General features: G+C 63.4%; 1 protein-coding gene across 1 annotated transcript in view; it reads left to right on the forward strand.

Annotated features, from left to right (window-relative positions):
* Window positions 1-1,076: 1,076 nt before the first annotated feature.
* The window catches only part of CELSR1 (cadherin EGF LAG seven-pass G-type receptor 1), a 119,671-nt gene continuing 93,023 nt past the window's right edge, over window positions 1,077-27,724 (forward strand). Inside the window, 5 exon segments of the mRNA XM_062202663.1 lie at window positions 1,077-1,459; window positions 1,497-2,742; window positions 2,744-4,378; window positions 4,380-4,449; window positions 4,452-4,631. Coding sequence (XP_062058647.1) covers window positions 1,077-1,459; window positions 1,497-2,742; window positions 2,744-4,378; window positions 4,380-4,449; window positions 4,452-4,631 — 3,514 coding nt within the window.

Consider the following 27,724-nt stretch of genomic DNA (forward strand, 5'->3'; position numbering starts at 1 on the left):
GGGCCGTGGCAGCTGCGGCCCGGGCCCCGCGCTCCCGCCGCTCCCCCTCCAAGTCCCAACGTCCGCCAGGTGCTTTTCCTTTCCATTTAAAAGTTCCGCTTTCATCCAAGCGGGACCGAGTGCAGGCGGCGGCCTGCTGGGTTTCAAAGTCCAGGGGAGCGCGCGTGTCGGAGCGAAGCGGCGTTCGGCAGTAAAAGCGAAATCGCCCCCCGCGGCCACCGGCCTCTTACGGGGGCTGCCTGGCCCCCGCCCCGAGCCACCGCGCGCGCGCAGCTGGGAGGCGGCGGTCTCTGCGGGGCGGGGGTCGAGGCTGCGGCAGAGCCCGAGTCCCCGACGAACGCGGAGCCGCAGCCCCGCTGGGAGCGGCCACCGGGGGTCCCCCAGCTCCGCCTTTCCTGGCGCGGCCCTCTCCACCCAGGGAGGCCGCAGGGGAGCGGGCCCGGTCCCCAGCCTCCGCCCCGGCCGCGCCCCCGCGTTTCCATAGCGATCAACCCGGCGCGCACCTCGGGCCGGCTCCCCCCGGGGCCGAACAATGAAGTGCTGGGCCGGGGGCGGGGCGGTGCCGAGCCGGGGGCGGGGAGAGCGCGGGTGGAGGGGGCGCAAGCCGGTCGCACCGCCCAGGCAGCAGCCGGCCACGGGGGTCCGCGCTGCGCGGAGCGGCCCAGCCGGCTCGGGGAGCGCAGCCCCCCGCCCCGCCCCCGCCCCGCTCCCGCCCCGCTTCCCACGCCCGCCCCGCCGAGCCCGCGCCGGAGCCACCTGGAGCCGCCTGGAGCCGCCGCCGCCGCCGCCGCTGCAGGTTGATGCGCGGCGCACTCCCGGGACGCGCGGAGGAGCCATCTTGAAACGAACTTGGCAAACTTTCGCAAAGTGCTCTCGAAGTGGAAGCTGCGGGGGAGGCCGGGCGCTCGGCCCCCGGTGTCCCCGCCAGGGCCCCCGGGGAGGCGGGGCGCGGGCCGCCCCGAGGGCCTGGCGCCGGGCGCGCGGGAGCCGCCCCCCGGTCGCGCCGAGTGGATGCGGAGGCGCGCCGGGTGCATGGATTGTGCTCGGGGGCCCGGCTCGGGCTCCGGCTCCCGGCCATGGCGCCGTCCCCGCCGCCCGTGCTGCCCTTGCTGGTGCTCCTGGCCGCCGCCGCCGCCCTGCCGGCAATGGGGCTGCGAGCGGCCGCCTGGGAGCTGCGCGTGCCCGGCGGGGCTCGCGCCTTTGCCCTCGGGCCCGGCTGGACCTACGCACTGGACGCCGCGCGCACGCCCCGCGAGCTGCAGGAGATGCTGGACGTGAGCCGCGACGGGCGGCTGGTCGGGCGGCGGAGCCGGCCGGGCCCCGGGCCCCGCGGCTGCGCGCGCCTCGGAGTGCGCCCGCTGCCGCTGCAGGTCCGCCTGGCCGCCCGCGGCGCTCCGGCCGTGCTGAACTTGCGCCTGCGGGCGCGAGCCCTCGGCCCTGGCTGCCGCGCCCGGCTAAGGCGCCGTCGGGCCCCGGGCGCAGAGCTGCGCGCTCAGGCCGTGCTCTCGGGGGCCGGGCCCCGGCGGGGCTCACTGCTTCCCGGCCCCGGGCGCCGGCGGCGCGGCCACGCTTCACTGGGCACTCGCGGCCCTGACCACCTTCCCCGCCTGCCGCTGCCCGCCGCACCCCGGCTCCCTGTGCCCGCGCCGCCGCCTCTGCCTGCCGCCCGGCGGCTCCGCCCGCCTGCTCCTGCTGTGCGCCCTTCGGCGCGCGGCCGGCTCCGTCCGGTGGTGGAGCTGGCCTTGGAGGCGGCCGCGCGGGGCGCCGTCGGCGTCGCCAAGCCTGGCCCGGGCCGGGACCGGGGGCTCCCGACGGGCCCGGCGGGGCGCGGGCGGCAGCGCGAGCCCGCAGTTCCCGCTGCCCAGCTACCAGGTGTCAGTGCCGGAGAACGAGCCGGCGGGCACGGCGGTGATTGAGCTGCGCGCTCAGGACCCCGACGAGGGCGAGGCCGGGCGCCTGAGCTACCAGATGGAGGCTCTGTTCGATGAGCGCTCCATCGGCTACTTCCTCATTGACTCGGCCACTGGGGCTGTGACCACCGCCCGCGCACTGGACCGTGAGACCCAGGACACCCACGTGCTCAAGGTCAGCGCCGTGGACCACGGCTCGCCGCGGCGCTCGGCCGCCACCTACCTCACCGTCACGGTCAGCGACACCAATGACCACAGCCCGGTCTTCGAGCAGGCCGAGTACCGCGAGCGCCTGCGCGAGAACCTCGAGGTGGGCTACGAGGTGCTGACCATCCGCGCCACCGACGGCGACGCGCCCTCCAACGCCAACATGCGCTACCGCCTGCTGCAGGGCGCGCGCGGCGTCTTCGAGATCGACGCGCGCTCGGGCGTGGTGCGCACGCGGGCCGCCGTGGATCGCGAGGAGGCGGCCGAGTACGAGCTGCTGGTGGAAGCCAACGACCAGGGCCGCAACCCGGGCCCGCTCAGCGCCACGGCCACCGTGCACATCACCGTGGAGGACGAGAACGATAACTACCCGCAGTTCAGCGAGAAGCGCTACGTGGTGCAGGTGCCCGAGGACGTGGCTGTGAACACGGCCGTGCTGCGGGTGCAGGCCACCGACCGCGACCAGGGCCAGAACGCGGCCATCCACTACAGCATCGTCAGCGGCAACCTCAAAGGCCAGTTCTACCTGCACTCGCTCAGCGGGAGCCTGGATGTCATCAACCCGCTGGACTTCGAGGCCATCCGGGAGTACACGCTGCGCGTGAAGGCGCAGGACGGGGGCCGCCCCCCCGCTCATCAACTCCTCGGGGCTGGTCTCTGTGCAGGTGCTGGACGTCAACGACAACGCCCCCATCTTCGTGAGCAGCCCCTTCCAGGCGGCGGTGCTGGAGAATGTGCCGGTCGGCTACTCCGTGCTGCACATCCAGGCCGTGGATGCAGACGCCGGGGAGAACGCCCGCCTGCGCTACCGCCTGGTGGACACCGCCGCCGCCGGGGCCGGGCCGGAGCCCTTCCCCTTCCAGGTGCACAACAGCTCGGGGTGGGTCACCGTGTGCGCCGAGCTGGACCGCGAGGAGGTGGAGCACTACAGCTTCGGGGTGGAGGCCGTGGACCACGGCTCCCCGGCCATGAGCTCCTCGGCCAGCGTGTCCATCACGGTGCTGGACGTGAATGACAACGACCCCATGTTCACGCAGCCCGTGTACGAGCTGCGCCTGAATGAGGACGCGGCCGTGGGGAGCAGCGTGCTGACCCTGCGCGCCCACGACCGCGACGCCAACAGCGTCATCACCTACCAGCTCACCGGCGGCAACACCCGTAACCGCTTCGCGCTCAGCAGCCAGAGCGGGGGCGGCCTCATCACGCTGGCGCTGCCGCTGGACTACAAGCAGGAGCGGCAGTATGTGCTGGCCGTGACCGCGTCGGACGGCACGCGCTCCCACACGGCGCAGGTCTTCATCAACGTCACCGACGCCAACACCCACCGGCCCGTCTTCCAGAGCTCGCACTACACCGTGAACGTCCGCGAGGACCGGCCGGTGGGCACCTCCATCGCCACCATCAGCGCCACGGACGAGGACACAGGCGAGAACGCGCGCATCACCTACGTGTTGGAGGACCCGGTGCCACAGTTCCGCATCGACCCGGACACGGGCACCATCTACACCATGACGGAGCTGGACTACGAGGACCAGGCCGCCTACACGCTGGCCATCACAGCCCGCGACAGTGGCATCCCGCAGAAGTCCGACACCACCTCCCTGGAGATCCTCATCCTCGATGCCAATGACAACGCGCCCCGCTTCCTGCGGGATTTCTACCAGGGCTCCGTCTTCGAGGACGCCGCCCCGTCCACCAGCGTGCTCCAGGTCTCCGCCACGGACCGGGACTCCGGCCCCAACGGCCGCCTGCTCTACACCTTCCAGGGCGGGGACGATGGGGACGGGGACTTCTACATCGAGCCCACATCCGGCGTGATCCGCACCCAGCGCCGGCTGGACCGGGAGAATGTGGCCGTGTACACCCTCTGGGCCCTGGCCGTGGATCGGGGCAGCCCGGCTCCCCTGAGCGCCTCGGTGGAGATCCAGGTGACTGTCCTGGACATTAACGACAACCCCCCCGTGTTTGAGCGGGACGAGCTGGAGCTGTTGGTCGAGGAGAACAGCCCGGTGGGGTCGGTGGTGGCGCGGATTCGCGCCCATGACCCTGACGAGGGCCCCAACGCCCAGATCATGTATCAGATAGTGGAGGGCAATGTGCCTGAGGTCTTCCAGCTGGACCTGCTCAGCGGGGACCTGCGGGCCCTGGCCGAGCTGGACTTCGAGGTGCGGCAGGAGTACGTGCTTGTGGTGCAGGCCACGTCGGCCCCGCTGGTGAGCCGGGCCACGGTGCACGTCCGCCTCATGGACCAGAATGACAACCCCGCCCGTGCTGCCCGACTTCCAGATCCTCTTCAACAACTACGTCACCAATAAGTCCAACAGCTTCCCCACTGCGTGATCGGCCGTATCCCCGCCCACGACCCCGACCTGTCCGACAGCCTCAACTACACCTTCCTGCAGGGCAACGAGCTGCACCTGCTGCTGCTGGACCCGGCCACGGGGGAGCTGCAGCTCAGCCGGGACCTGGACAACAACCGGCCGCTGGAGGCGCTCATGGAAGTGTCGGTGTCTGGTGAGTGACCGTTGGTGGGGGAGGAGCGGCTCCCCGCAGGCCGCCCTGGAGAGCCGCAGGCACCCGCCAAGGGCCCCGCCTGGCGTGCCGGGGCGCATTCGGGCAGGGCCCGGGCAGCTCTTTGGGGATTTGCTGCCTCCGGTTGGATGCTGGGGGCGTGCTCCCCACCCAGGCCAAGCGAGTGGGAGAGGCTGGGCTTCCGTCAGCAGTTCTGCAGGGAGCAGGCCCGGGCCGCTTCAAGTTCAAGGCCAAGGCTCCTTGGTGCTTTCGTCAGCGGGCTGGGGGCTTCAGAGACCTGCTGTTAAACCTGCCTGGGGCTTGTCTGGGTGGATGGGTTCGCTGCATGATGGTCTTTAACGCGGCGAGCCGCGCTTGGCTGTCTGGGAAGATCAAAAGTGACTGCCCACTCCATGTGCCAATTAGTCCCCGGGTGGGACCGTTGGGAACTGCTGGACGGGTTCCTGAGTCACCCTGTAATACGGCCGGAGTTCCCCGGGCCTCACTGCCCTGTCTCCTGCAGATATGAGGATCGGGCTTACGGGCACTCGCCTTTGTGGGAGCTTTTGAAAAGCGTAGTCTCGTTTGATCTTGACTTCTGCTCCCGGATACGGCCTTATAATTTAGATGTGATTTCAGACTTGCCCAGGTGAGCCGTGGAGCCAGTGTGAGAACCCTGTGTGCCCGCTCTGGGGCCAGAGGCCAGGAGAAAGGAGAGGGAGACCCTGCTTGGCAGCACAGAGCCGGACCTCCACGCTGGCTGGCCTGGGGTGCCAGGGCCGGGGGCGGATGGACGGTGAGGGAATTGGGAGACTCAGAGGAGAGAGAAAGATTTCGCAGAGGGGTGGGGGACAAAGCGGGGAGCCCGGCTCTGTGAGAGGGCCTGCCTGCCCACCTGTCAGCTGGTGACCTGCCTGGTGTTCGTGAGGTCAGGATCCTACTGAGGACTCAGCCTCTGGGCTGTTTGAGTCAGCGTTTCCCGGAGTTAAGAAACACTAAGTTAGTGGGGCACAGCGTTTCCCGGAGTTGAAGAAGCACTTAGTGGGGCACAGCGATTCCCGGAGTTGAAGAAACACTAAGTTAGTGGGGCACAGCGTTTCCCGGAGTTGAAGAAACACTGTTAGTGGGGCACAGTGTTGCGGTAGGGACCTGGGAGAATTACAAAGTTAATTTCCTGATTTGTCTCTGCAGCTGGGGCCAGTTCCAGCTGTTTGCTGTGTTGTGTCTGGAGCTCTTAGGCTGGGTTTCGAAGCCATGCCAGTGAGTGTTGGCTGCTTAGTCTCTGTTGGGGTTGGGGGGTTGTAAGATTGGGTATGGACACGTCTCTCTCTGCTGTAATAAAGCAGACTGGGAAATTTTTCTGATACAAGTTACTTGGTGAGATGGTAGGGTTTTGATTTTACCAGGGCCAGAGTGCATTTGTGGGGTCAAGTCCCTGCTGGGGACATGTGTCTGCCACCTCTGGTGTGGCCCCTACATCACCCCCACAGCCATGTGTGGGAGCGATAGAGGAGCTTGCTTGCTGAGGGCGCTGCTACGCAAGTGGTGCGTTTTGCCTCGGCTGGGCTGGGCATCTTTTGCCGACGCTCCCCGCCCCCACCCCCACCCCCACCCAAGCCAGGCGGCTGGGGCTGCGTGCAGAACCCCAGAGGCTGTGACTACGGTTGGCGGGGTTCTGATGATCACGCAGTTTTCGAGGCTGTTGCCCTCTACCCCCGTCATTTCTTCCTTTTTTTTTTTTTTTTTTTTTTTTAGGTTTGTTTATTTATTTGAAAGCCTGAGTTACAGAGAGGCAGAGACATAAAGAGAGAGAGAGGGGTCTTCCATCTGCTGGTTCACTCCCCAAATGGCTGCAATGGCCCGAGCTGTGCCAATCTGAAGCCAGGAGCCTGGAGCTTCTTCCGGGTTTCCCATGAGGGTGGAGGGCCCGAGGACTTGGGCCATCTTCCACTGCTTTCCCAGACCATAGCAGGGAGCTGGATCAGTAGAGGAGCAGCCAGGACTTGAACCGGCGCCCCTATGGGATGCTGGCACTGCAGGTGGGGCTTTACCCACCACACCACAGTGCCGGCCCCCTGTGAGGTCCATCTGCAGATGAGAAAACCTAGTGAATTGTTCAGCATCACACGGCCAGAGAGCAGGGGCACCAGGGGTCACACCAGGACAGGGACAAAACTAGCCCGCCCCTTACACGGCTTCTCCTCCCTAAGGAGAAATTTTGGGGGGAATTTCTTGCTGCACTAAATTATTCCGGTGCCGGATGGGTGCCCTGCTTCCCAGCGGGCAAGTCGGGGTGTTGCAAAAGCCCCCAGACCTCGGCGTGCACGGGGCAGCAGCCCACGAAGGCGTGCAGCTCCCAACAGCACAGAGCAAAAAGGTCAGCCCTCAATTCCGGAGAGGCGCTCCTGGCGTTTTGTTCAGGAACAATACGGGGAGCTCTTGTTTCAGACTCAGTCCCTGCTTCTATGGGTTGTTACTGGCCTCCTCGCAGGATTTATTGCCGTACCCTAGAGTCTTTGATGCTCTATTGCCCCTGGAGCTGCTGTCCCGAGCCCAGCAGGCAATTAGGTTTTGTGGGAGCCTGTAGGAGAGGCGCCTCCAGGGGCTGCTCACCTAGGGGCGGGGCCCGGGGTCGAGGTGGGAGGGGCGGAGGGGCCGCCCTGAGCCTGGCCCAGGGTTTCTGACTGTGAGTGGATCCTGATGGGATCAGGCAGCCTTCCAAGGACAGAACGCAACTTGAAAAACTTTGAAGTCTGCATATAGTGAAATGATCTAAGACGCTGTTTTCGTAGGTGATGGCTTTCGCGTGAGATAAGGGACATGGTGCTTGTGTTTTCCTGTGCAGTGTGGCTAATAACCCCATGGGAAACTATGGTGTTCTAAAGATTTATTTATTTGAGAGGTAGAGTTACAAAGGTAGAGGGAGAGACAAGAGAGAGTGATTTTCCATCCCCAAATGGCTGCAGCAGCTGGGGCTGGGCCAGGCCGAAGCTGGGTTTGGGTCTCCCACGTGGGTGCAGGGATTTTCTCAGGCAAGTAGCAGGGAGCTGGATCGGAAGTGGAGCAGCCGGGACTGGCACTGGTGCTCACATGGGATGCTGGCGTCACAGGCGGCAGCTCAGCCTGCTGCACCACCGTGCCGGCTCCAACACTGACATTTTAAACCCGCCTTGAACACCTGTGTGCCTGTGGGTGTAGCGCAGTAAGCCGTGCGTCCCAGAACTCAGCCGACCGTGCAGAAGTGACATCCCTGCCTCTCTGCTGTGTGGGGCGGACCTGAGGATGTGGGAAAGGAGCCTTGCCCGGTGAGTCACTGGGACGCGTCTGCGGCTCTGAAACAACACGATTGAGCAACCGCTGTCCGTGTGCCTTGGTGGGGGGTGGACGGTGTGGAGTCGGCGGGCTGGATGAAGTTACACACAGGCTATCTCAGTGACTTTGAAAGCGAAGATTCCAGACAGAGGGGTAGGGAGCTGGCTGTCGTACCAGGCGTCATGAGGGTGCGGGTTTCGCGTTTTCTGTGGCACTCACAGTGTAGCAAAGGAGCAGCAGACCTCACATCACTCCAGGGGTTGAGCTGGATTTCCGGTGATACGAAGCGTCCCGGCACAGTCAGGCACTTCCGGCGACTCCTTAACCATCCTGGGGGCTCTGCTAACTCTTCAAAAACACTGTTCTGTTATTAAGCACCTACTGTGTGCAAGGCCCTGGAGGGCCAGCACGGCCCCTGACCTGGAGGGTGGCCGGGGAGAGGCGTGTCAGGGTGGGGAGCTCCTGCCCGGTGGGATCCCCGAGTCTGGTGAGGGCCGGCTACAGAGGGGTGAGCAGGCTGGGTTGGGGGGGGGGCTCATGCCAGGCCCGCGGGTCTGCTGCTGATGGGCAGGTGGCTGTGGGCAGTGAGAATGGAGGCCAGGTGGAAGCCGTCACGGGGGTCCAGGCGGAGGGATTTCCAGGATGGGGGTCAGATGGGAAGGCGATGGCTGGGGCACTGTGCTCCGGGAGCTCTGCCCGGGCACTGCGTGTCTGAGCAGGTTTGGTTTTCCTGCCGCCACCTTGTGACATGGAAGGGGTCTTTGTCACTTCCATCTCAGAGACACGCAGGCCAGGAGCAGCACACCCAGGCCACCCGCTTGTGGCGGCAGCAGTGGGATTGGAGCCCAGGAGGGCAGCTCCTGAGCTGTTTTCTCCCAGCCTCTGCTTTCCGGAAAATTCTGGCTCTGGGATGGTGACGGGGCGGGGGGGGGTGCATTCGCTGAGCCGAGGGTCCTTGCAGGGTGAGTGGCCCTGGCCACTTTTGGACCCCATGTGGCTGGGACACCTTTGCAATGCCCATGAAGATGAGGGGACGTGCAGGTCTGGACAAGGGAGACCGGCTAGGGCCACGGCTGCAGGTGGCCAGCACAGCACGGCGGTGGCCGGCGAGAGGATGTTCATGGCCTGCGGCTGTTGGCTTGGACTTGGGCGCCGCTGCAGGGGACGTGGGCCGTAGGCCTGGGCCCCCAGCCAGGCCCTGGGACGCTGAGGCCCGAGTGGCCTGTCAGATGGTGAGGGCGCTGCCGTGTAGCTACAGTGGGAAGGAGGCCTGGGGGTCTGGCAGCGGGGGCGGGGCCCGCAGGGGTCTGCCATCAGGAGCCAGAGGGTGGAGGTGTGACTTGAGTTAGCTGTGGCAGGGCCTTGTGCTTCTGTGAGAGCTGGAGTGGAGGGGGCTCCCAGCCCTCTGCAGAGCGGGGACGTGGTCACTGGGGGAAAGTAGATGGGGCCAAGGCTCAGAGGGAAGGTGGCTGGCCTCGGGGACGAGGGAGCCCGTGGTGCCCCAAGGCCAAGCTGAGGGCCAGTGGTCACCAGGTGAATGCCCACGGCTGTCCTGTGACCCCAGTGCCTGAGCAGGGGTTCATCTGCGAAGCACTGGCACCTTTGGGGGCATCAGAGAGGACAGGGCAGTGTTCTCGGTGTCGGTGGGAGGCCTGCTGTGGCCAGGCTCTGTGTGGACAGGGCTGCTTGTGATAGCTTTGACTTGTCTTCAAGTGATCCGGCTGGGAGGTGGGGGGTGGGCGAGCTGGGAGGGGGCCGCAGGCAGGGTGCCCACCTGATGGTGCCAGGCCTCTGTCTACTCCACCTTCCAGCTAGGATGACGGGAGACTCGAGGTACAGGGACCAGCGCTGTGGTGTAACGAGTAAAGCCGCCACTTGCAGTGCTGGCATCCCACATGGGCGCTTGTGTCCCGGCTGCTCCACTTCCCATCCAGCTCTCTGCTATGCCGGGAAAGCAGTGGAGGATGGCCCAAGTCCTTGGGCCCCTGCACCCACGTGGGAGACCCGGAAGAAGCTCCTGGCTCCTGGCTTCGGGTGGGCACAGCTCCGGCCATTGAGGCCATCTGGGGAGTGAACCAGCGGATGGAAGACCTCTCTCTCTCTCTCTCTCTGCCTCTGCCTCTCTGTAACTCTGCCTTTCATCTACATACATAAATACATAAATAAATAAATAAATAAATGTTTTTTTAAAAGTTCAGGTAGAGTAAGAGGCAGGTGAGACCCTGGGGAAGTCCCTGAGCCCCTCGGTGGGAGCCAGTGGGGGGGGAGGGGCTGCTGTTGTCGGTGATGCTGAATAAAGTCCGGCCCCGGTGGCACCCTGGGAGAGTCCGTGGGGTTCGTGCTGGTGGCGTCCATTTTGAAACCAGGTGGCAGAAGCCTTGGGGAACGGGGTGGGTGGGGGTGGGGCCGGGCCCTGGCAGCAACCTCGGTGCCCGGGGTGGGGCGTGTGGCCTGGTGCCACGGCCCTGCCAGCACTCAAATTCAAACACAAGTAGATTTTATCATGTGGGGCGCAGCATGTGGAACATACGTGTGAGTTTGGCATAGGGTTTGCTGTTTGCAGCCTTGGGGGAAGTGGTTTTCCAAGTGTTTTCTCCTCGTCCTGCAACCTGAAGGCACAGGTGCATGGGGCTGCCCCGGGGGGTCCCTGAGAGTGGGCGCACGTGGCCTCTGCTGCTGCAGCACTCTCGGGGCCTCCTGCCGCTCTCGGGGTGTTGGTTTTGGGAGACGACGTGGGAGGGTCAGAGAGGCCACCCCGTGTCAGTGGCTGCTCGCGTGGAGGACAAGGGCCTCTCTCCGCTTTCCCAGGGGCCTGGGACGCGGTGCACAGTAGGTGCTTGGCAGGTCTTTGTGGATGATGCCTGGAACGAGCCTTAGGGGTGCCCCCAGGGAAGAAGGGGATGGGGCTGCAAGCTAAGGCTAAGGACCTGCTGCCTCCACTTGGGGAGCCAGGGGAGCCGGTGGAGGAGCCGGGGATACCCAGCGGCCTCTTTCAGTCCCCCTGCGTGGCTGGGGTCCTGGCTCTGGTGAGAGGGGTGGCATTTTCCAGAACCTTGCAGGCTGAATCTTCGTTCCTGCCGGGCCGCGTCGTGGGTCCCTCAGAGCCAGGGCCACCCTGGGGCTGGCAGAAAGGAGAGTTGTGCCAGCCCTGAGCTCACAGGCGTGGTCATGGCCCCTCTCGTCCCTGGGCCAGCTCTAGGGCACTGGGAGATGTGCAGGCCCCTCTGTGGTGACCACCCCGGCCACAGCCCTGGACCCCGGGGAGGCCTTGCCAGGCTGCTGCCCCCTGCTCTGTCCACTCTTTGTCCCGAGGACTCACTGCATCCCATGGCAGAGACCCCCGCCTGCCAACCCTGCTGTCCTGTGGGGACCTGTCCTGCCCTCTGTCCCCTGCTTCCCTCGCCTGTGGCCTCTGTTGGGTCAGTGGCCAGTGGTTCTGGCAGGGCTGCCATGGCGGGGGCCGGCCTCGGGGCTGGGTGGTGCATCAGAAGGTGGCCCGTGGTGGGGACACTGCCCCACTGTCTTAGTGTGCTGCCCGCTGTCTCAGCACCTGCAGAGGTTGCCTGTGTCACCTCACATTTTATAGGCAGAGAAACTGAGGCCTGGAGGGCTCAAGGGGCAGAGCCAGGCCCAGACCAGGGTCTCAGTAGTCTAAGTGCTGCACGGACTGCCCACCTATCCATCCACCCATCTACCCAGCCACCCATCTGCTCATTCACCCACCCACCCATCCATCAATGCACCCATCTATGCACGCACCCACCCACCCATCCATCTGTTCATCCATGCATCTCCTTTTTTTATTCTTTAAGATTTATTTATTTACTTGAAAGGGCAGAGGCACAGAGAGTGAGAGAGGTCTTTCTCCTGCTGGTCCACTCCCCAGATGGCCACAACGGCCAGAGCTAAGCCGATCCAAACCGAGAAACCAGGGGCCCCCTCGCTGAGTCTCCCACACAGGTGCTGGGGCCCAAGGGCTTGGGCCATCCTCTGCTGCCCTCCCAGGCCACAGCAGAGAGCTGGATCGAAAGTGGGGCAGCTGGGACGCGAACCAGCGCCTGAATGGGACGTGGGCACTGCAGGTGGCAGCTCTGCCTGCCACGCCACAGCACCAGCTCCTTTCTGTCTATTCTACTCCTGCTTCTGTGAGGTTTTTTTTTTTTTTTTTTTTTCAATAGTCTGAGGATTGCTTTTTCATATCTAATCTAAGTGACACTCGGTTGAGGTAAGCTGTGTTGGGCGTGTCGGCGTTTGGAGATAAGGAGCTGGCAGTGTTGCCTTGCCAGTAGCTGGCTGTTGAGCGGGACCATTCCGCAGAGCGAGGGTCAGGGCCCTGCAGCTCTGGCCGTGTTGGAGGTGGCGAGCTCCCGGATCCCAGCGGCTGCCCTGCACGGGCTGGATGCTGGGCAGGTCCACCTGGCTCACGGGGGAGAGCCCTCCCGCACTGGAGGGAGCGGGAGATTTTCTCCGCATGTGAGGCCAGGCCTGGGTTGTGCCCCCATGCTGTCCAATGCTGACTGATGCTGGTCAAGTCCTGCCCGCCCTGGGCCTCAGGGGGCGTGGTCTCCTCCCAGGACCCCTCCTCCCCAGTCCCATCTTTCTGCAGGTTAAGGCTGGGAGAGGCAGAAACGCAGCCTGGGGGCATGACCGTGACTGGGAGACTGTTTGCCATGTTCATGGTAAATGCTAGGAAATTGTCTTTTTAAAACAGTGTGTGTCTTGCAAAGGCTTAGTATCCAGAATAGACACATAATTCCTACACTCAACAACAGGAGAACAAACAGCCTGATTAAAAAATGGGCAGGGCCCAGCGCTGTGGCACAGTAGGTTAAGCCTCTGTCTGTGCCTCCAGCATCCCATCTGGGCGCTGGTTCGAGTCCCGGCTGCTCCACTTCCCATCCAGCTCCCTGTTAATGCACCTGGGAAAGCAGCAGAAGATGCGTGGGCCCCTGCACCCACGTGGGAGATCTGGATGAAGCTCCTGGCTTTAATCTGGCCCAGGCCTGGCTGTTGCTGGGAGTGAACAAGTGGATGGAAGATCTCTCTCTCTCCCTTTGCCTTTCAAATAAAATATATATATTTTTAAATGAGCAAAGGGACTGGAACAGACGCTTCCCCAAATAGTAGCACATGGTGCGATGCTGAGCATCACCATCCTTGGTGGACGTGGATCAGAACCCCGTGAGGCCCGTCTCACCCTTCAGGACGGCTGTGATGCAGTCCCAAACAGAAGCAGCCGTGTTGGGAGGGCCTGGGGAGTCACAGCACTTGAAGGCTGACCGGGAAACGATCGGAAGATGAAAGCAGGACCCCCCTGGGACACCACAGCCCTGCTCCAGGGTGCGCAGTAAGGGGCACCCGTGTCAGAGCCGTGCTGTTCGCCGCGGCCGAAGCAGGGCAGCAACAGACGCTGGGACAAGTGGCCAAGCACAGCGGGGGCCCGTTCTGTGGGGCGGTGTCGGTCAGCCCGAGCGAGGAGGGGTCGTGCGGGGCGGTGTCGGTCAGCCCGAGCGAGGAGGGGTCGTGCAGGGCGGTGTCGGTCAGCCCGAGCGAGGAGGGGTCGTGCAGGGCGGGTGTCGGTCAGCCCGAGCGAGGAGGGGTCGTGCGGGGCGGGTGTCGGTCAGCCCGAGCGAGGAGGGGTCGTGCGGGGCGGTGTCGGTCAGCCCGAGCGAGGAGGGGTCGTGCGGGGCGGTGTCGGTCAGCCCGAGCGAGGAGGGGGTCGTGCGGGGCGGTGTCGGTCAGCCCGAGCGAGGAGGGGTCGTGCGGGGGGCGGTGTCGGTCAGCCCGAGCGAGGAGGGGTCGTGCGGGGCGGTGTCGGTCAGCCCGAGCGAGGAGGGGTCATGCAGGGCGGTGTCGGTCAGCCCGAGCGAGGAGGGGTCGTGCGGGGCGGTGTCGGTCAGCCCGAGCGAGGAGGGGTCGTGCGGGGCGGTGTCGGTCAGCCCGAGCGAGGAGGGGTCGTGCGGGGCGGTGTCGGTCAGCCCGAGCGAGGAGGGGTCATGCAGGGTGGTGTCGGTCAGCCCAAGCGAGGAGGGGTCGTGCGGGGCGGTGTCGGTCAGCCCGAGCGAGGAGGGGTCGTGCGGGGCAGTGTCGGTCAGCCCGAGCGAGGAGGGGGTCGTGCAGGGCGGTGTCGGTCAGCCCAAGTCAACCGGGAGTCCTGGCACCTGCCACCGCCCGAGTGAGCCTCGTGCTTGGTGGAATACGCTGCTCACAAAAATGTTTGTGGAGGGGGCAGAGAGCAGGACGGTGGGTGCCAGGGCTGGGGGGCCCGACTCAGAGGGGCAGGAGGCAGGTCTGGGGGTGCCCCGGCTGGGGGGTCGGCTCGGGGGCAGGAGGCAGGTCTGGGGGGTGCCCCGGCTGGGGGGTCGGCTCGGGGGCAGGAGGCAGGTCTGGGGTGCCCCGGCTGGGGGGTCGCCTTGGGGGCAGGAGGCAGGTCTGGGGTGCCCCAGCCGGAGGGTCACCTCGGGGGCAGGAGGCAGGTCTGGGGGTGCCCCAGCTGGGGGGTCGGGCTCGGGGGCAGGAGGCAGGTCTGGGGGTGCCCCGGCTTGGGGGTCGGCTCGGGGGCAGGAGGCAGGTCTGGGGTGCCCCGGCCGGGGGTCGCCTTGGGGGCAGGAGGCAGGTCTGGGGGTGTCCCCAGCTGGGGGGTCGGCTCGGGGGCAGGAGGCAGGTCTGGGGTGCCCCGGCTGGGGGGGTCGCCTTGGGGGCAGGAGGCAGGTCTGGGGTGCCCCAGCCGGAGGGTCACCTCGGGGGCAGGAGGCAGGTCTGGGGGTGCCCCAGCTGGGGGGTCGGCTCGGGGGCAGGAGGCAGGTCTGGGGGTGCCCCGGCTTGGGGGTCGGCTCGGGGGCAGGAGGCAGGTCTGGGGTGCCCCGGCTGGGGGGGGTCGCCTTGGGGGCAGGAGGCAGGTCTGGGGTGCCCCAGCCGGAGGGTCACCTCGGGGGCAGGAGGCAGGTCTGGGGGTGCCCCAGCTGGGGGGTCGGCTCAGGGGCAGGAGGCAGGTCTGGGGGTGCCCCGGCTTGGGGGTCGGCTCGGGGGCAGGAGGCAGGTCTGGGGTGCCCCGGCTGGGGGGTCGCCTTGGGGGCAGGAGGCAGGTCTGGGGTGCCCCAGCCGGAGGGTCGCCTCGGGGGCAGGAGGCAGGTCTGGGGGTGCCCCAGCTGGGGGGTCGCCTCGGGGGCAGGAGGCAGGTCTGGGGGTGCCCCAGCTGGGGGGTCGGCTCGGGGGCAGGAGGCAGGTCTGGGGGTGCCCCAGCTGGGGGCCCGACTCAGAGGGGCAGGAGGCAGGTCTGGGGGGTGTCCCAGCTGGAGGGTCCGCCTTGGGGGCAGGAGGCAGGTCTGGGGGTGCCCCGGCTGGGGGAGGGGTGGGAGTTGTGTCATGTGGGGAGATGAGATGGTTCTGGAGCAAGGTGGTGGTGCTGGCCGCACGGCAGTGGAGAAGTCTACTGCCCTGGGTGGTGGGAGCAGACTGCGATGTTAGAGCCCCAGGCCTGTGCCACGTTCGCGGGAAGTCCCAGTACCAACACGCAGGGCTCCCGGGCGCTCAGGTGCTGGAGGTGGGCAGGTGCCTCCCCGCGTGGCTGCAGGCACCTTTGTCACCAGGGCTGCTGTGGCTGAGCTGGCTCCCTTGTCCCCCGCGGGGCTCAAGTCGCCTTCATTCTGTGCATTTTTCTGAACTTTCAACCAATGACCTGACGCCGTAAACAGCAAAGGGGGGGAGGGTACTGAAATATAAATTGTGTGTTTGGTACGAGGATAAAATCTCTTCGGTTATTTAATTACACGGTCACAGCCGCGGAGATGAGCACGTTCCATGATTCCAAGGCCCCAGGAGAAAGGAAGAGACCGCGTGGGCGCAGGCATCCAGGGAGGTCCAGCGTCGCCCGGCTTCTCCCTGGATCTGGGACCTTGGGTCTTAGGGTCCCAGGGAGGAGTCCCTGGGTGTCTCAAGAACTGCCCATCTCAGCCCAGGGGCTATGTGAGGGCCTCCCCATTTCCACCACCCCAGGGAGAAGAAGTGGGTGGTGTGATGGCTGGTGCGACTGCTGCTCCTTTGTGCCGACCTGGGGGTCCCCTGCTGCTCTTCACAGTTAGTGCTGTCCCCGAGCCCTCCCTGCAGGACCACTGGGGACGAAAGCCGGTGCAGGTGCAGGTATATTTAAGCAGACTGGCTTGATCGCTCCAGGTGTGACTGAGGATACAGGAGGAGAAGCAGGTGCACAGGTAGCCGAGATCCCCCTTTCCTCGCTGAGCTCCTGAGACAGCCGCAGCTGCCTGCTCTGGTGCCCAGCACAGGGGCCTGGTGCCCGCAGGCATGCTCTGGGAGGCCGGCAGCTGTCTCCCGGGGTCCAGGAGCCAGTGACATGGCCGTGGGAGCAGCCTGTCCCGCAGCCCCCTCGCCTGAGAATGGAAATTTCTAGTGCATAGTTGAAAGTTTGGCCAAACCTTCAAAGAAGGGAGAGTGGAAAATATGAAGGTTTATTGTTCTGAGAGATTTCCTACCCATCTGTCCGGGCCGGCAGAGGTCAGTGGTGTGTGTGTGGGACAGGAAGTCCAGTGGGGTGAGTGGAGTGTGTTTTGCATGGGCATCTGTGTGTGTGTATGGGACAGGAAGTCGGGGGTGAGCACAGTGTTTGTGTGGACGCGTGTGTGGGGGACGGGGGTGAGCACAGTGCACGGGCACGTGTGTGTGTGGGGGGAAGGGGGTGAGCACAGTGTTTTGTGTGGACGTGTGTGTGGGGACGGGTGAGCACAGTGTTTGCACGGGCACGTGTGTGTGTGGGGGAAGGGGGTGAGCACAGTATTTGTGTGGACGTGTGTGTCGGGGACGGGGTGAGCACAGTGTTTGCACGGGCACGTGTGTGTGTGGGGGGAAGGGGGGTGAGCACAGTATTTGTGTGGACGTGTGTGTGGGGGACGGGGTGAGCACAGTGTTTGCACGGGCACGTGTGTGTGTGGGGGGAAGGGGGTGAGCACAGTGTTTGCACGGGCACTTGTGTGTGTGTGGGGAAGGGAGTGAGCACAGTGTTTGCACCGGTGTGTGTGTGGGGGAGGGGTGAGTACATGTTTGCACAGGTGTGTGTGGGGGGGAACAGGGGTGAGCACAGGTGTGTGTGGGGGGATGGGCTGAGCACATGTTTGCACAGGTGTTGTGTATGTGTGGGACGGGGTGAGCACAAGTTTGCGTGTGTGTGGGGGGGACAGGGTGAACAAATATTTGCACAGGTGTGTGTGTGTGTGACAGGGTGAGCACATGTTTGCACAGGTGTGTGTGTGTGTGACAGGGTGAGCACATGTTTGCACAGGTGTGTGTGTGGGGGACAGGATGAGCATGTGTTTGCATGGGTGTGTGTGTGGGAGAGCAGGGTGAGCACAGGTGTGTATGTGTGTATGGGACGGGGTGAGCACAGTGTTTGCATGGGTGTGTGTGTGTGTGTGGGACGGGGTGAGCACATGTTTGCATGGGTGTGTGTATGTGTGGGACGGGGTGAGCACATGTTTGCACAGGTGTGTGTTGGGGGGACAGGGTGAGCACAGTGTTTGCATGGGTGTGGGGGGAGAGCGGGGTGAGGGACATGTTTGTGTGTGTGTGTGGGGGGAGCAGGGTGAGCACATGTTTGCACAGGTGTGTGGGGGGACAGGGTGAGCACATGTTTGCACAGGTGTGTGTGTGTGTGTGACGGGGTGAGCACATGTTTGCACAGGTGTCTGTGCACAGGCCCCTCACTGTGAGCGGATGTGCCTGGGAAGGCAGGGCTGGGGAGCTGGGACGGGCACGTCGGTGACTGGTTCTGCCCTGTGCCCCTCACTGCCCTGTGCCGCGGGGAAAATGACAGTGCCCCTGCCGTCTGTTTTCAGAGGCAGCCAGGCCAGGGTGACCCCCGTGGCCGCACTGATGGCTTCAGGGTCGGAACAGCGTCTGGGTCCCTGGTTTGCTGCGGGGGTTCCTCTTGCGCGTCAGCCTGTCGTCTCTTGAGCCACAGTAGACGTGGAGCCCCATGGCCGCTGGGCTCCCTCGGGGCTGAATGTGTGTCTGGCCATTTGGTCCTCTGCAGCCGGGGACACCGAGGCTGTGGCGCGTGGGGCAGATGCCAGGGCCCTGGATTCTGAGTTTTTCCGTCTGTGCTGTCCGACGTGGGTGAGCTCCTTGCTTGAGAAAACAAGGTGGTGCCACGTGGCTTAGGTAGCCACGACACGGGGCCCGGCCGCGATTCCGTGGGCAGTGGGGTGGGCATTGCTCCATCCTGTGCCGACCCTGCTGAAGCCCAGGCACAGGGCCACAGCCGCCGGTTACCTGTCACCCTGTCACCGCCGCCTCTCGTAGCCCGTGTGTGGCCTGCGTCTGTAGTCGTTTGAAAACCTGCTGGGCTGTGCCGAGGAGCGGAGAGCGCTGGGCTATGCGCTGTGCGTCGTCATCGGGCGGCAGAAGGGGCCTGGAGGTCGCGCTGGTGGAGCCTTTGTCCTTCTCCGCGCTCCCATGGCTCGGGGTCCGTGTTTCCCGCGTTCCCCCCCTGCTAACACAAGGTCAGCCGGTTCACACCGCCTGGGTTTTGGGCTTGTGAGGGCGGGGCTCGGTTACCTTTTGCTTCAAATTGTGGTGCAGGTCACTGAACCTGAAACTGCCCGCGCAGGGCGCTCTGAGCTGTGCGCCGGCTACGTTTGTAGTGGTGCTGTGCAGCTCTCCCTGCTGGTTGGCCCCAGGCCACTCCGCTTCTGAAGTTGTGTGCTTTTTATTCTGCATTTTGATACCATGTGGCATTATTCAAACTGAACATTCATCATTAGTTTTGGTCCACTTTATTATTTTTTTAAAATTGTGTATTATTATATTATATTACTTGAAAGAGAGACAGTAAGAGATCTTCCGCCCACTGGCTCACTCCCCAGATGGCTGCAACAGCGGAGGCTGGGCCAGGTGGAGGCCAGGAGCCGGGAGCTCCATCCGGGTCTCCCAGGTGGGTACAGGGATTCGGATGCTGAGCGCTCACTGCTGCCTCCTTGGGGGCCATGAGCAGGAAGTTGGGATCGGAAGTGGAGCCAGGACCCAAACCCCGGCACTCTGATATGGGCTGTGGGGTCCCAAGAGGGGTCTGTACCACTGCTACTTTCTTAACCCAGACTGATCCCCGTGGGGTGGTTGGCAGGGCTGACCCTGACACAGGGCCCTCCTCCTGCAGGCTGCTGGCAGCTGGCTGGTGACAGGTGGCTGCTGGCCAGGCCGCAGAGGCCAGGCAGGACTCTGCAGAGCCTTGGTGTCTGTGTCGGAGTCTCCCAGCTCCAGGACCACGTGCAGCTGGTGGCTGAGACCTGGGCCGCTGGTCCAGCCTGGCTGCACCCCCGGCCACTGTCCTGGGTGGGGGCTGGGCTCTCCTAGAGCTGCCCTTGCCAGGGAGTGTGGCCTGTCACCCAGGCTCCAGAGTTGGATTCAAGGTGAGTCCTTCTCCTTCCTCCTCCTTTTTCTAAAAATTTAATTATTTGAAAGTGAATCATGGGGCGGGGACACACACACACACACACAGAGATTGAGAGAGCGAGAGAGAGAGAGAGAGAGATCTCCCATGCACTGGTTCACTCCCCAGATGGCCACAGTGACCAGGGCAGGGCTAAGCCGAAGCTAGAGCCAGGAGCTTCCTCCAGGGCTCCCACATTGTTGGCAGGGGCCCAAGCACTTTTTTGCTGCTTTTCCCAGGCCGCTAGCAGGGAGCTGGATCGGAAGTAGAGCGGCCTTCCCATATGGGATTCTGGGTTGCAGGTGGACGCTTTACCTGCTGCACCACGGCGCCGGCCCCTCTCCTTTTCCCTTCATGGAACATGCGGGAGCCCTTCTCCCTGGGGCCATGTGACCCGTGGCCATTACTAGGGAGCTGTGCGGCCTTTGACTGTGTGGTTCCCTCCGGAGGGCCTGGGAAAGGTAAGAGTCATGGGGGCGCTGGTGGGGAGTGGGCGGGGCCTAGGGTCTCCCAGGCTGCCCATCCCAGTGTCCCATGAGTGTGACCCCGGGGCTTGGCTCTGCACGTCCCTGAGGGGTCTGGGCAGGCAGGCAGCCCCTGGCCCAGGCCACAGCAGAGCGCAGTGCTGCCAGGCCCTGGGGACGTGGAGTTTGGAGTGGATGCCAGGCAGCCTGGCGCGGGTCCTGGGTGCCCACCCAGGCTCCAGGGCTGCACGGATGCAGGTACGGGCAGGCCTCTCGGGGAGGGGCAGGGCGGGCGCCCAGGGCTTCTCCTGCAGCAACTTGCTCTCCGCCGCCCGGCCCAGGGGATGACTCAGTCTGGCGGGCCCGCGGGGTTCACTCAGCCGCACGCCTCACTGCAGCCCTGCCGGCTTCCAGAGCTTTCCACGGGTCTCTGACGTGGGGAGCAGGGTCTGGCACTGTCTGCAGAGGTGCTGAGCTCGGCCGTGGCTTTGTCTTCACCTTCTGGGGGACCTGGCGGTAGCACTGAAAGGGTGGGGTGTCCCGGGGCCACGTCCTCCATCACCCAGAGCCCCGCCCACGGGGACTGGATCAGCCTCGAGCCTCCAAGGAGCTGAGCGGAGGGTGGCCCCTGGATGGACTGTTGAAGTCAGACTGAAGCTCAGGGCCACCTAGGCTGGCAGGGGACCCCTGGTGAAGCGGGCGGCTCTCAGGGCCTTCCCCGCGGGACAGAGCAGGGAGGGCGCCTGTGGGCTGGAGGGCGCCTGTGGGCTCGCGGTCGCCCAGGAGGCAGCACAGGCACTGCCTGGGTTCCAGGGCTTCCAGATGTGTCCCCTGCTTCTCTCATCTGTCAGCCCCGGCCAGTGAAGCCCTGGAGGGGCGCAGTCGCCGGCCCCACTGCCTTGAACCCCGCAGGTCCCGGAATGTCAGGGCTTTCTGAGCGGTAGGTGCCTGGCCCGGGCAAGGCACAGTCACTGTTTGTTGAATGAATGAAAGACGGTATGCCAAGGAAACAGCCTCGTTAATAGCACGTGACCACACCGTTGACAGGAGGGGGTTACCCCGTGTCTCATCCCAGCTGGGATTTGGGAGCCTTGGTGGGCTGCAGGGAGCCTGTGGGCCCAGGGCTGCCTCTCCTGGTGCTGTGTTTCCTGTCAGCCGTGCCCCCTCCTTACCTTCAGCACCCATCTTCCAGGAGAACACAAAACCAGAACCGCTGCCTAGAGGCGGGCCCGTGTTCTCACAGGCACTGGAAGTTGCTTTTCGGTTTGTTCACAGAGATAAGTGCCCTCGCGCTGGAAAGTTCCGGGCTGTAGCAGGAAGCAGGAATTCCCCGGAAAACCCAAGCCCCAAGGGGTCCTCGTTGGCCTTCAGCGGTCATTCTTCTTCCACTGGGCTCGGGGCCGTGGTCCTGTGTACTGACAGTAACCTGACAGCTTCTCTCGCTTTGGGGATGCTGCGCCGCCCCGTCCTGGGGCCGTGGTTGTCATGGTGATGGGACAGCAGGGCCCTGGAGGACCTGCAGGGGTCACGCTCAGAGGGGGCAGTCCAGCCGAGGGTTCCCTGTCCTGGGCAGTGTCAGCTCGGAGCACTTGCGAAACAAGTCACGTGTTGATTTCATACCAGATGACCGGGTCCTGTCCAACTTTGCCTTGACGGACGTGAGACTGACAGGCTGGCTTTGCCCGCCTTACCGGCTGTGTGGTGTGGCTCACCCCCTCAGGCCCCCACTTCACCTGCCCATCTGTAGTGGGCAGTGGCCAAGCAGGAGCCATGAGCACCTGGCATCCGGGGACCCCTGAAGGCGTCATGTGGGCTGTCCTAGCCGCTGGACCCAGAGGCTTCAGAGCTGGCCCCAGCCACCAGTTCCAGAGCGAGCCTGTGTGCATCCCTTGTCTTCCGTCCCCACCCACCCTGGAAAGGGGCCTGTTCTCCCCCCACCTCCTGTGTGGGAGCACAGCCCCACCCACGACCTCAAGGGCATCGTCTCTACTGGGCAGGCAGGTGTCCTTGTCCCGGGAGTGACGTGCCAGATCTGTCACCTGTGCCCATGAGTGACGGGGAGGAATGAACGAGGGGCGGGGGCTTTGGGGCCACGGCAGTGTCTGAACAACCTGCTGGGTGCCTGACCCCTGGCCCAGCCCCTGCCTTCATCCCCCATCCCCGAGGCCCCCAGCAGCCGCCGCCTCTGCCCCTGCTTTCTGAGGCCAGCCCTCCTCAGAGCCTGCAGACCCCTCTCTCCACCCCCCGAGGGCACGGATCTCTGCTCCAGCATTGGGAAATTGGGTCTGGGGTAGCCACTCAGCGGGGCACCTGAGAGAGAGAACAGAGGTGGGATCCGGGCAGGTGAGTGAGTCCTGTAGTGAGGGAAGGGCCCAGGCGTGTGGGGCTCTCGGGAGGGCAGAGAGGGGGCCTGGCGAGGACAGGGAACAGAAACCAGAGCCGCCATGCGGGTGCCCCTCGCCCACCCCCCTTCTTTCCCCTGGCCGCCCGTCCCCGCCTTGGCTGCTCCTGGTCACTGTGTTGCGTGCAGCAGACACAGGCGTCCACAAAGGCAGAGCTGGCCTGCCTGCCGAGAGCTTCCATCCAGTGGGCCGGCTGGTGCCCCAGGTCGACTCCCTGCTGTGGTAGGTGCGGTGGGCCGGCGAGGGGGCCAGGGCAAGAACAGGATCCGGTAGGGTGGGTTGGGGCTGAGAAGGCTTCCCGAGATCAGGATTGTCGCCCGCACAGATGACCGTGGTGCCTGTGTGTGGAGGGTGTGGTGGCACGGGTGGGAGGGGCCCTGGCTCTGCTGTTCCTCCACGTGGGAGCTGCACAGACTTGCACTGGGGCAGGGGCTCCCGGGGAAGGGGTGGCTGCCAGGCCGAGTGGTGGGCAGCTGCGGGTCTCAGTCTGGTCCCAGAGGTGATGGCCACGTGGCCCTGGTGCTCCCTTGCTGAGGGCCTCTTCCTGCTGCCGGGGGCCTGTTCTGTGGCACGTGTCCCCAGCACCTTGTGGGCACCCTGGCCAGAGCTCGGCTATGGACCCTGTGGATCCCCAGCCCTGTGCAGGCCCCAGGCACCTGGAGCAGCCATTGGCCGACACAGGGCACTGGAGGCAGGAGGCGGGAGCCAGGTGTGGATGAGTGCCTGCCAGGCTTCCTTCCACCGGCCAGCGCCTCTCCCTGAGCCGGCATCGTGCGGGGCCGTGTCAGGTTCACAGCAGGGAACTTAACCTGTAGTGGGGGTCCCCGCATGACTGGATGGGGAGGGGGTGGCCTGGGAGGGGCCGAGGTGAGGGTGGGGTCCATGTGCACATCCCAGGCTTTGGAGGGGCTGGGACCACTGGAGTGAATCAGAGAAACCCCTGTGGCAGCTCAGGACGTGGGGTGGGGCCCTCAACCTAGGGACCCTACCCAGGCACGGAGGAAGGATGCGTTTGCCTGCTGAAGGGCGCCTGTGACCGTGCCCCTGTGGTAGCCCAGCAGTCACCTGGTCTCTCCGACTTCAGCTGGCGTCTGGCACTGGATGGAGGCTCTCTCTGGGGCTTGGTGGCTCTGGTGGGTTCCGGGTGGCACTCCCTATGCGTCTAGGCAGTGCAGCGCCCCCACCACCCCGGGCCTTGCCACGGCCTCTGTCCCTGCGGCTGCCCTCTTCCAGAGAGGTCTCACAGGACGCCGCTCGCAGCTTCAGCTTCTCTCACTGCTCTGCTCCCTTGGGGGATGCAGGCACCTTGACACCTCCCGGAGCTCAAACGTGGATGTTCTAGAAACATCCATCTGCAGAAGTGCTCCTGGAAATGGGTGAGGGTCCTTGCTGGACTTGTGGGGCCCAGGGCATGAAAGGGAGGGCAGAGGGCGGCCTGGGACGCCGAGGCCCGGCCTGGTTGCTGGTCACCGGACACTTGGGCTTTGATATGCAAAGGGGCACCTGGTCTGAGGACAGAGGAGGGACTAGGGTCCCCCACGGCTGGGAGGCACCGTACGGGGGGCTCGGCCATGTTGTGCACCCCCTTCTAGAACCCAGCCACTGTCATCAGCTGAGCATTGGGCAAGGACGGGGCGAGGGTCATGTCACTCAGCAAAGTAAAATGACCTTGTAGGAACCCAAGCAGCTAGAAAGCAGACAGCCAGCGCTGGGGGTGCTCGCGCCTTCCTCCGCGGGAGGAGCAGGTGCAGGGTGGCTTTCTTACCTTTTCCATCTCCAAGTGCACCTGCTTTGCAACAAGGTGTGGGTGCGGTCTTCCCCTCTGGGGCAAAAGCCCGCCCTGTTCTCTGGAGGGCCCGTGGCTGTCCGTGGGAGGCTGTGAGGTAGCAGGCAGAGTTGCATGCTTGTTGCAGTTTTGTTCCAGTCAGTGTGGTTTGTGTGTTCCTGTAACATTTGAGTTATTCTGAGTAGTCAGTCTCCATGGTGACATTATTTGTGCCAAGGGTTGGGAAGGTGATTTTCTTTCTTAATTTCCTTCTCTCTCTCTCTTTCTTTCTTTCTTTCTTTCTTTCTTTCTTTCTTTCTTTCTTTCTTTCTCTCTCTCTCTCTCTCTCTCTCTCTCTCTCTCTCTCTCTTTCTCTCTCTTTCTCTCCCCCCCTCCCTCCCTCCCTCTTTCTTTCTTAACTTTTTTATTTGTTTATTTGAGAGGCTCAGTTACAGACAGTGAGACGGAGGGACAGAGAGAGAGGTCTTCCAACTGCTTCCAGAATGGAAGACCTCTTTCTCTCTCTCTGGCTCTATGTCTCTCTGTAACTCTGTATTTCAAATAAATAGAATAAATTTTTTAAAAAATCAAGGGGGAGTGAAGCTATTTTTAAAACTTTTATTCATTTATTTATTTTATCTATTTGAAAGGTAGAGACGGAGATGTCCCCAGATGCCTGCTGCAGCTGGGGCTGGGCCGGGCTGAAGCCAGGGGCCCAGAGTTCCATCCAGGGCTCCCCATGCATGGCAGGGACCCCATGGAGACTTGAGCTGTCCCCAGCTGCCTCGCAGGGTGTGCATTAGCAGGGAGTGGATCAGAAGCAGAGTGGGGACTTGCACCCAGGCCCTCTGACGTGGGACGCAGGTGTCCCGAGCGACATCTAACTACTCACCCCCGAGAGGGGATGTTTGAGTCCAAGAAAGACGTTTCAGTGCTGTCTTTGGGGAGGGCTTGATGGATACAAGTTAGCGTGCGGCCTCCTTTACGTGATCATCAGGCTGACACACAAGGCCAGCTCTGCCTACGTGAGCTGAGGTTCTGAGCGCGGTGGACGCCGGGCACAGGGACGTGGCTGGCCACGGGCTACCAGGACGGTTTGCGGCCGTGTCTCAACCAGGGCTGTGGGATGCGTTGGTGAGTTTTATTTTGAGGCCCAAGCTGGCCACAGATGGGCCAGATGCTGTTACAGAGCTCACTTTAAGAAAAATGACAGGGCTGGCGCTGTGACCTAGCGTGTAAAGCTGCCATGGTGCCGGCATCCCACGTGGGCGCCATTTCGAGTGCCGGCTGCTCCACTTCCTATCCGGCTCCCTGCTAACACACCTGGGAAAACAGCAGAAGATGGCCCAAGTGCTTGGGCCCCTGCACATGTGTGGGAGACCTGCATGAAGCTCCTGGCTTTGGCTTGGCCTGGTGCTGGTCATTGCAGCCACTTGGGGAGTGAACCAGTGGATGCAGATCTCTCTCTCTCTAATTCTGACTTTCAAATAAATAAAAATAAATCTGAAAGCATAAAAGGGAAGAAAATCGACATGTGACCAAGGCCTGCTTCCTCCTTTTTGTAAATCTCCCCAAAGACCAGAAGGCACGGGTGTGGGCGGGGCTTGCCTCTTCTCGTGTGACAGGTGTGGGTGTTCTGCACGCCCCCTGTGGAAGCTCCCCGAGCCAGTGGCCTTTGTGCTTGGCCCTATTCAGCCCACTCCGTCATCTGAATAAGCACAGAGGCCCTGTCACTGCCCCGTGGTTACCCATCAGCCATCCGCCGCCTGCACAGGGCCGCCCGTTTCCCGGGCTACCACCACCTCTGTGAATTCGATCCGAGCCTGGGGGAGGGACTGTCAGAGGCTGCGTGTGACTGGCAGGTCATCTGGGGGGGTGGTGGGAGGGTCCTGGGCATCCTTCTGGGAGCTGGGCCCTTCCTTGTGTCCTGGGACCTGGAGTAGAGTGATGCCAGGAGACCTAGGAGGCGAGGGGTGGGGCGTCCCTGGCTGCAGGGGAGGGGTGGGTGTCCCAGTGGGAGTGCCTGCTGACAAAGACTGAGATGCTCCTGTGTGCCGGTTCGGTGGGAGCTCTGAGCTGAGAGTGGGAGTGCTGTGGGGACAGGAGTTGCCTCTGGGACCTCATGTGCTCGCAGGAGAGGGGGCTGTAGATGTTTGGAGGCTTTTCGAGCTTACAGGTTAGGAGGATCTGGAAGGGAATCAGCCCTGGCCAGCGCTGGCAGGGCTGCTGGCGCCTGGCTCTGGGGTTCTGGGAGGTAGACCAGAAGCACGTGGTGAAGCTGCCTTGATGCATTGGAATCTACTGCAGGGGTCAGGGTCGTGGCGTAGCAGTGCGACACCAGCATCCCGCATGGGCGCCAGTTCAAGTCCTGGCTGCTCCACTTCTGATCCAGCTCCCTGCTAATGCTCCTGGGAAAGCAGAAGACAGTCCACGTGCTTGGGCCCCTGTCACACTTGCGGGAGACCCGGAAGGAGCTCCTCCTGGCTTCGTCCTGGCCCCAGGAAGTGAACTAGCAGACAGATCTCTCTCTCTCTCTCTCTCTCTCTCTGTCTTTCCTTTGTAACTCTGACTTTCAAAATAAATAAATGAATCTTTAAAAACATTGACTGCAGACGCCTCGTGGCTGGGGGTGGCGGCGGGCGGGTTGTATCTGCTTCTCGCCATTGTGGCAGAGCAGTGAGTGTCCATGGGACATCGGTCTCCATGTGGGATGCCAGGGCTTCCTGAATATTGACAGACAGTGGCAGGATTGCTGCGTCGGTGGATCTGCCCTGTTTGAATTCTGATCGAATCACCCGATGGTCTTCTACAAGCTTGGGGGCCTCAGCATCCTCACTGCCAGCAGGTGCGCTGGGTGTCTGTTGCCAGGTGTGGCAGTTGTTGTGATATTTATTTATTTATTTATTTGAGAGGCAGAGAGAGAGAGAGAGAGAGAGAGAGAGAGGTCTTCCATCCACTGGTTCACTCCCCAAATGGCCACAATGACCGGAGCTGGGCCTATCTGAAGCCAGGAGCTTCTTCCAGATCTCCCATGTGGGTGCAGGGTCCCAAGCACTTGGGCCATTTTCTACTGTTCTCCCAGGCCATAGTAGAGAGCTGGGTTGGAAGTAGAGCAGCCGGAACTTGAACCAGCACCCACATGGGATGCTGGCACTGCAGGCGGCAGCTTTATCTGCTACCCCTCGGCACCAGCCCCCGTCTCTGAAATTTTTGTAAACCTGATGGGTAAGGCATCACCTGTTGCTTACTTCTCGCTGCTGTCCGAAGCCTGGAGCTTCCCAGGGCTGGGGCTGCCTGTGTCGGCCGCGGTGTGCTGCTTCCTGGTCCTGACTCCCTCTTCCTTTGTGGGCTCTGGCTTGGCGGTTAGCATGCCTGACCCCTGGAGTTGAAAACTGCCCCTGGTTTATTCTCATGTTTTCGAACCCTTGTCTTCTCAGCATGTTCAGCTCTCAAATTCTTCGCTTGGGGGCAGTGCTAGGAGGTGGAGGGCCGGCCTGCCAGCCCCCAGTGCTGCTGGGCTACAACTGCACTCCACAGCCTGTGAGAACCCCTCCTCCTACCCCCACTGGACCGCCTGGGTTACTGCTGCATTCCAGTGAGTTCCTGGAGCCCCTGGAGTATAGCGTTCCCTCCTGTGTGCTCTTTTGTGTTATTTTCTTGGGCTGTTCTTTTGGGTACTATCTCTCGTGTGAGCCTAGTATCTCCTAGAAGGCTCT

The sequence above is a fragment of the Lepus europaeus genome, chromosome 10 (assembly GCF_033115175.1).
Source record: "Lepus europaeus isolate LE1 chromosome 10, mLepTim1.pri, whole genome shotgun sequence".
Taxonomy (NCBI): Eukaryota; Metazoa; Chordata; class Mammalia; order Lagomorpha; family Leporidae; genus Lepus; species Lepus europaeus.